Source organism: Octopus bimaculoides, chromosome 9 (genome assembly GCF_001194135.2).
Source record: "Octopus bimaculoides isolate UCB-OBI-ISO-001 chromosome 9, ASM119413v2, whole genome shotgun sequence".
Classification (NCBI taxonomy): Eukaryota; Metazoa; Mollusca; class Cephalopoda; order Octopoda; family Octopodidae; genus Octopus; species Octopus bimaculoides.
This window is the reverse complement of record NC_068989.1, coordinates 16315751-16324888: the sequence shown is the minus strand read 5'-3', so window position 1 is coordinate 16324888 and position 9138 is coordinate 16315751. Positions and strand designations below refer to the sequence as shown.

General features: G+C 34.6%; 1 protein-coding gene across 1 annotated transcript in view; it reads right to left on the bottom strand.

The window, feature by feature from the left end:
- The window catches only part of LOC106876900 (calcitonin gene-related peptide type 1 receptor), a 174412-nt gene that overhangs the window by 38445 nt on the left and 126829 nt on the right, over window positions 1-9138 (bottom strand). The window contains exons 7-8 of the mRNA XM_052970321.1: window positions 4635-4695; window positions 3356-3422 (exon numbers count right to left, since the gene is read on the bottom strand). Coding sequence (XP_052826281.1) covers window positions 3356-3422; window positions 4635-4695 — 128 coding nt within the window. The remainder of the gene's footprint in view (window positions 1-3355; window positions 3423-4634; window positions 4696-9138) is intronic.

Genomic DNA, 9138 nt, shown 5'->3' with positions numbered 1-9138 from the left:
ATTTTTTGTCGGTTTTTATAGTACACAAAATGAAAAGAGGTTGTTAAATCTGAGCTCAACTTACTCTAATTCTCGGAAGAGACACACTCACAGACTAATTAGAACTCCTGTGCTTTCGAAAACCACTCCCGGTCAGTTATTTTCGAACAAGTAGCCACACAGGTGCATTTTTCTGACTTATCGTTCCTATCTCTTCTTCCTTCCTCTTTTTCCTCTTTTCTGAACTCTCTTCTACACATCCGACATATTTTTACTCTTAAATTTCCTTTAACGACTATTTTCTTTAAGCTAATGATGTTCCTTGTGAATGTCTCTTGGATTTTAACTATTTTTTGTTTGAATTCATCATTTGTTATGAATTTAGCTATAGTTTTTGTCCACCAAGTTCACTCACAAGGCATTGCCCAGACTATAGTAGAAGATACTTGTTCAAGATGAGACTGAACCATGTGGTTGCAAAGAAAGCCTCGTAACAATACAGCCATAAATCTGGTCACTTGGACCAAAAAAGGTACCTCTACGCTTGAAATAACAGCTCTATTTCCTTCAAATCACCTTGAAACCTTACCTTTCCATCTTAACTGTTGTAGTTCTTCGTTGTACATATAAAAACATAGAATTGTCACAGCTGGGAAGGTCTTTCCGGTCAGGGTTTATCTGAGATTTAACGACAACTAAACCAACATAATGATTTCCAGCATAGATACAAAGCCGCCCATATAGTGGAGAGATGTTCAGTCCAACAATAGGTTGGATTTTGAGAGTGTCAAACTGGAAGAATTGTTAGAGTGTCGGGAGAGATTCTCTTCGGTATTTCTTCCGGATCTTAACATTCTGAGTTCAAATCCTTCCGAGGGTGATAAAATAAAGTACTATGTCGATGGTTTGACTAACATCTTCTCCCAAATACCAGGCCGTGTATCAATGTTAGAAATAATTATTTCATCGATCCTAGTTGGACGAAAGTTAAAGTTGAGTTCAGTTAGATTCAAATACAGAATACAATAGGAGCGTAATTCACTGCTAGTCTAGCTACTGTATTAACCATTGCCTTATCTGTTATCCATCATTCTTTTAATGATAATGTTTCTTAACATAGAGTCATATCGATTTAATCGGTTTACTATTTGATTGCCGTTTTATATATTTGTCACCGAAGAGATGAAAACCATAATCGACCAAAGCGGAATTTGATTCAGGAGGGAAAGAGAGAGAAAGAGAGAACGCAAAACACTGCAATTTTATATTTTGGTCTACCTCAACCGATTCTGTCACATGTCACCTTCAATAATATTGAGAACTTTAAGACACTTTAAGGTATTTTGTTTCAACCGCTTCCAGTCCAGCCGTCTATCGCCCTTTATAACGACTGATAAAAGAAGAACGTTTATCATTGTTGTCCAGTTTAATAATACCATGTAATCTTTCGTTGTGCTTAACAGAGTATTTCTGTTGCAAGTGTTCGGACCGGGTCTCTAGTTTCAGGATAAAAATCTTCGAACTTGTCAGGAAGGCTATGAAAAGATAGATTGCTACTGACCTTTCTTCTTAAACCATGCTGTCAAAATGTGTATAGTCAATTCAATCACTTAAACACTTAGTTTTTTTTTTAAACTGCAATCAAGATGCTTGAATCGATAAGAAATTGAAGAAAATGATAATGTCTTGTTGCTCTAGATTAGCTCTGATCGTACAGATCTCTGATCAAAGATGTTCCAGCCTTATACATCTCATCTTTTCATCAGCCAACATATTATAATAAGGACCGTATTATTTAATGAGTCCTTTATATCTGTATGTACACATACAGATATAAATGTTTAGCTCTTATCTAGCAGATCGTTCGAATGCATAGAAAGTCTGTCTGATTTTCCTGGCTTTCTGTTCTGCTTTTAAGTGGCGCTATTTGTCCTCTTGCACATGAGAACCAACCTCGCAACTGAGATTAGGTACCACATCACTCAGAAAACTTTCAACCCTAATTATAATTACGAAATTGCATGCAACTCGTAATTACAACAAGAGTATACATTGCACAGAGACTCTAGTTAAAATAACGAACTATATGTGATTCTCTGTGCACAAAAGTCTATTCGTCTCGAAATTTGTGTTGGCAAATAGTAAATACAAAGTGGTCACGAAGAGAATAAATTAGTTTTATTGCGAAGTGATGTCTAAAGGTTCAGGAAGAACCTTTTGTCGGAGAGAGAGATGAAATGTTTATTATTTACTCAGCAGTGCTGAATAGCTTGGAAGATATGTAAACATTTAATCTTACGTCATGAAAATGTCTTTCCGAAACTTTAGATTTCTCCTCTTGGCAAAATAATTTGTTCACTGTTTTAACTTTTCGTAGCCTTCGATTCTTATAGCCATGTGGCTCGGTTTATGATGAGCAATATTGCATTAGTTTCGCTGCTGAATGTTGCAAAAATTTTGCATATAGCTGACTTAGGCAACCATAATTTTGTATAGGAAATGTTTTTGAGGAGGTTGTTTGTCAATTACATCGACTCCAGCGTTCAACTGGTACTTATTTTATTAACCTCAGAAGAAAGGCAAGTAAAGTCCACCTCGTCAGTATTTGAACTCAGAACATAAGAAGCCTGAGAAAATGCTACTAAGCATTTTAGTTGGCGTGGTAACGATTATGCCAGCTCCAGTTTACCTCTTCGCAGTGTTCCACTTAATTGCCAATGATTAATCTTGTAATCCAGTATCTGTGGTCTGCATTTGGTGAAGTTTGAGCAAGTCGTCTTGGTAGATGGACGAATAAATTAACTGAAGGTTAGTTTACTTACAGTCTTATTCACATGAAAACATACTTAATAAAATGAGCATCAAAGTCGAATTAGAAATACTTATTCGGTGTGTAAAAGACGATATGACCACAATACAATAATTACACGGAAGGGTAAGAGATATTGAGGAAGTTTAATAAGACCGCAACTATTGAGAGTTGTCTCCAGACTTGCTGAAATGACTAAATCAACATTAATCGCGAAACTAACACCTTTCTTTTCTTATTCACAGTATTCTAATTAGAATTTTGGTTCTGGTATATTAACACCAGCTTGGTAGATAGAGCCTGTCTTTCTCTCGTTACGGAAGTATATGACAATTGAACTAACGAAACTTGCCGTCATTGTTTGCAATGTTTTTCACTAAATTCTATGGGGAATTTTAATACAACAAAGGTATTTATTTACAGCTAGATGCATTTTACCTACGTGAGCTCCATCACGATTGTAACATCCATAACTCAAACATTGTTAATAAGAAACAAAATGTTTTGGAGGTCTGCAAAATTCTCTATTACTAATATACTTGAGGAAAATAACTAGTTTCATCTTACCATAATACACAGTAAATTCGGGACATACATTATCCATTCATATGGTTCAGCATTGATGACCCAGCACCTAGAAATACAAAGACATAGAGAATAACATTTCGATGCTTTATGTTCGAAGAAATTTGAATAATGTTTTGCCGCGTTACAGGTGCATATGCAACAGCTTTCTCTATATGATTGCAATAGCTAGGGAACACGTATGTGGCATACACTGTTGAGGGCAAATTCAATGTAAAATGCATTAAAGTATATGTAAAATAAGAACAGTTTGATGACAATAAAACTTACCATAATAAACTGCAAAATCAACATAAAAATACGATTAGTAATGTAGCGATAGTGTATGATAAAAACGAAAACAGTACCAGTGACAGCTATCTAAACCGTATCTTTCTAACAAAATGCATTGTATAAACAAAACGAATAGGCAGGTGATTAAATAGACACTGTTCCGGGTGCTTAGATAGACACCATTCAATATAATGAGCACCAGTGTAATAAAAGTGAAACATACACTATAGGAAACGCTGTAAGATCAATATATAAAGAGACCGTGCATCAGAAAACTATATTAAGTATAGCAATATAATAGATTAGTCAACGAAGGGGAAATGTAACATGCCGACGATTTCTAAATAGAACGAAATATTACCATACATGATTATCACTGACTAAAAATTTAAGAAATTCGTGATAAGTAAAAAGAGAAAAAAAAAGAATTCTATGTATCTTTTTCCTCATAAAACTTTTATTTCAAATTCAAATTTCATATCTCAGCAAATATCATAAACAAATGAATAACTCTTTTGTAACAACTATTTTCAAGGCAATGACATGTACTTTAATTCTAAATTATCAAAATTTCAGATTTATTTCTTCTGCCTTTCTTTACGAGAATTAATCAATAATTATTGATTATTTCTAAAACATGACTGTTTATAGGTGATAGCTTAGTGACATATCCAGTGCAACTGTCAGAAATGTCTGACACGAATTGCTACATAATGCGAGTATTTAATGGGTGGCTAAATAAAGGTTAAAGGTGTCATAAGCAACCGTGTAACAGACAAGTACGTAATGTGCTCACGTGCACGCACGCAAACACATATACATATCAACAGTGTTGATATCCACGATTTTTAAGAGCCCCATCATTAACACGTCATTAAAATACAATATCTACAATGCAATTAATAAACGGCTAATACGATAGATGAGAGCAACATAAGTAGAATTGCGAAAAAGCTCCACACAACTCCAACATTGAGTGTCTACTTACTTTTCGTTAAACATTGTTCCTCGAATTGTTGCGTAGATAAGTGAAGGGATCAAAGGAAATCCTGTAAAATAAAATAAAAAAGACTTTCAGTAACTTGCTGAGTTATGCTGCTGGTGTGTATCTATCTATCTATCTATCTATCTATCTATCTATCTATCTATCTATCTATCATCGATCTCCCCTCTCTCTCTCTCTACAGATATATATATATATATATATATATATATATATATATATATATATATCGCCACAGATGGAGGAAGCAGGTTAAGGAGGGGATCAACACTTTTGAGAGAGCACGTATCCAGCATGAAGAATTTAAGCGAGCTGCGCGAAAGTGTACGGCTCGTATAGTGAATGGGGAAAGCTTAATCTGCAATGTTTGCAGTCGTATATGCTTATCAAGAGCAGGGCTACTGAAAAACTTATGTAGACGCAACTTTAATAATTCTAGGCGCCTATAAAGAGTGCGTTGTCTCTATATAAACCACCTCTTAATTCAGGGAATTCCCTGTTTATGTTCTTAAGGTAGATTCCTACTAAGTCCGTCGCTTCCGCCGAGTCTGGCGAGCCCATTGTGATATCAAAGAGATTAAGTGTGTCATTTCTTGCCCATAGTTTTCTTATCGAATTCGTTAACAGCTTTTCGAGCCGTGAATACATCATTCATTTTCCTCATACACAATTTAGTGTATTTCCTAGCGAAAATAAGAGCACTGTACAAAACAATAGGGTTAATTGAAGAGTAAACATTTTGTCTGTCTATTTGCAAGAATATCTGATTATTCTTATTTTGTATGTTGGAGAACCAGTCTAATGCACTTTGGGTGTTATAATATACACCTGAATTTATCCAGCAAGTTCAACAGACCATTGACTACAATCCCAGAAAGTTCATGAGTCAATTGCAAACGATCTCCACGTGTCAGAAGGAACAGTCAGAAATGTTGTCCATGAAGACATCAAATGATGAAAGGTCAATATGATGAGGAAAGGTCAATTTGTCTGAAAAAGCAAAAGAAAATCACTACATGAGATCTAAAATGCTCTTAAACAAACTGAATAATCCAGCAGATGGCTTGATTTAGTTTTTCTCAAACGAGAAAAACTTCGACCAAGATTAAAAAGTTAACGGAAGAAATAACAGATGGTCATGTGAAGACCTTTCTGAAGTTCCAAGTATTTTGCATACAAATTTTTTTGCAACTGTCATGGTTTTAGGGGTTGTCAGCAATGAAGGACATGTGATTCCTCCTTAGGTCTTTCCACAAGGCCTTAGAGTTAACTCTGCCACCTACATTGAAGTCTGGAAATAATTTTTAAGCCCTGGATAGACAATGTATGCAATGGAAGGCCATATGTGTTTCAGTAAGTTTCTGCGATATCACACATGGCTCTAGTAACACAGGAATGTATGACTGAAAATGTTCATGATCACATAACCCCTAACATTTGACCTCCTAATTCCCCAGATCTCAATCCATTGGACTATTATATGGGTGCGCTGTTGAGAGAGAGGTCAATGAACACGCCCATAACACCAAAGATTCTTTGAAAGCTGTCATAGTCAGAGTAATGTCCAAAATGAACCAGGACCACTTGATTCGAGCATGTAGATGATTTAGATCTCATATAGAAGCAGTTGTTGAAGCTGAAGGTGGCTTTATTGAATAACATTATTGAAAAGAAGGTTTATTTTTTATCCCCATAGCATTTTTTGATAAATAAGGTTATTATCTGTTATTATATATATATGTTTTGTTTTATAAACATAAATCTGTCCTCAATTATCTTATATACTCTGTAGAAGACAGTTGCCCAAGGTGTCACACAGCGAGACTGAACTCGGAACCATGTGGTTTGAAAGCAAGCGTCTTACTACCCAGCCATGTTTAGAAGAACAGGATACAAAGATTGTAATATTTCAACGTGTCATTATTTAGTTGTGTTTCCGCAATTGAAACACGCCATCATCCATAATCATTACGCAAATAATATATATAAAAATTTATAATCCTCTTTCTGTCTTTCTGTGTATGTGTGTGTGTGTGAGTGAGTGTGTGTATATACATGCATACATACGCACACACACACACACATACACTTGCTAGAATATATTTATATATCTGTGTGTGTGTAATTTGGACCTATTTATATAAAAATACATAACATATTTATACATGTAAATTAATCATTCATCATCTGAAAGTTTCCATCTTTTGATTTCTCAGCTTTTGCACGTATGCATAAAGATACGTATTTTGTATTCGATGTACTTATTATATTAAATATATGTGATGTGTCTACTTTGCTTATCCCCGTAATTGCTTCTATACCCGCTCATCCCGATCCTTCTTATAGCCTTTCCTTACCCTGTGAAATGGTCCCCTGTAAAGACATCGGAGTCTAAGAATATCTGGATCTCATCTCTGAACTATATATATATATATATATATATATATATAAAGATATATCTATATATACATATATATACACACATATATATATATATATACACACATATATATATATATATACATATATATATATATACATATGTATATACATACATATATATATGCCTATACATTAAACGCATGCATGTATACATTCATATATATACACACGCATGCACAAACACACACACGCACACACACACACATACATAATATTCAAAATGAAACAATGAAGCAACATATAAACAATGTATAGAATAATTGTTTAGTAATTATTGAAGAATTGATTGAGGGATCAAAATTCGTACTAAATGGTTAAACGTTCCAAGATATGATAGATTGACATTTTGAATATTGTAGTATTCATGTTTCGCAGCTTCACAAAGTTGATCGGTGTTAGCAAGTTATCTTCCAGCATGTACCAATACATGCATAAATATTCTCTTAAGTATTCACATGAGGACGTTGACCCGGAGTTTTACTTTAAGCTTTACTTATTTATTTTTTGTTTCTTTTGCTGTATAAGCAGGATTATAGTCTGGTTGAAAGGTGACATTTTGTTTATATTCCCCACCAACGTCTCAGGAAAAAGTTTTTCCATAGTGAGAAATAATCCGCATTCTAAGTTCCAGGTACTTCAAGGCAGTGATTCACTGTTTATGCCTTCTAAACTCACCAACACTTGCCCATGAACACGCCCTACATACTATAATTTTACCTTCACCATGCTTCACAATTATCTAAATACATTTAGAATCATATCTCTCACTAGCTCTGTGAAGCCAACATCCTGGGGCATCGCAACGAAGCTCACAACCTGATTCATCACCGCAGATGAATTTCTGAATAATAATGCCATGTTCGTTAGTGAAATCTGTTCTTAGTGCTTCTCTTAGCTAATAGTGTTTTCATAGCTCACCTTTCAGAGGCCAAACAAACATCTTCCAACTTTCTTCCAATGGGCTTCTGGAAGCAGTCTTATATTCAGCAATCTTTGACTTCCTTGGCTGTTGGCTTTTCTTTCTTTCCTGGAGAACTAAAAACCTCAGTTATGTCATTTGTGTAGGTAGTAGTACTAGGTTTTTCATACCCTTTCTTCCTTGCAGTAGAACAAGTTTTCTGGAAGTGTAAGCCTTTTAAATTTATTCATAATAGCCAGAGAAATAGGGATTTTCATATTCAGTATTTGTAGGTTCAGAAATTATTTCGCCTGCTTCACGACGAATAGCAATTTGACTTTTATTACCACATTAGCACGAAATATTTTTTCTTTGAAGGCGTATCTAATACGAAAGAAAGTAAAAAAAATACCACTTGGTTTAGCTACTAAAGTTGTAATTGAAGCTATTTGATTTAAACATTGAAAAAAATTTCTCATCCAACTTCATTTAAATGAAGTACACATCTTGACATTTCAAAGACCTTTAAAGCATTTTATCGCAAACAACAACCCTATCGTTTATTCTGTATAGTTCAATTTTAATCTCGTCTATATTTCAGAGCGTATGGAAGAAGTAATGAAGCATTTGGAACAAATAGCATATCGAAATTGTATTAATACTACACTTTAAGGCAGCGAGCTGGCAGAATAATTACCGTGTCGAGTATAATGCTAAGTGGCATTTCTTCTGGCTTTTTCATTCTGTGTTCAAATACTGTCAAAGTCAACTTTGCCTTTTATTCTTTCAAGTTTAATAGAATAAGTACCAACCGAGTATTAGGACCGATGTAATCGGCTTACAAAGCCACTTCAAAAAATTGCTACCCTTGTACCCAAGTTAGAAAGAATTAATACTACCCTTTACTGTGTCAAAATTATTGAATTATATTGCCTCATTTTCGTTTCCCAGGTTTGTAAAATAAGCCGAGTCGCTAGCGGATTACTTCTCATTTGGGTAATTACTACTCCGAGGTTCTGCCTTCTATGAAACATATGTTGCTTGGATTTTATCTACTCCATTCCCTAAATTTGTAGCAACAGTGGTTGCTAACTGGGAACTATGAAACAACTTTTTTCAGCTTATGAGAAAAATTTACAACTTACCGTC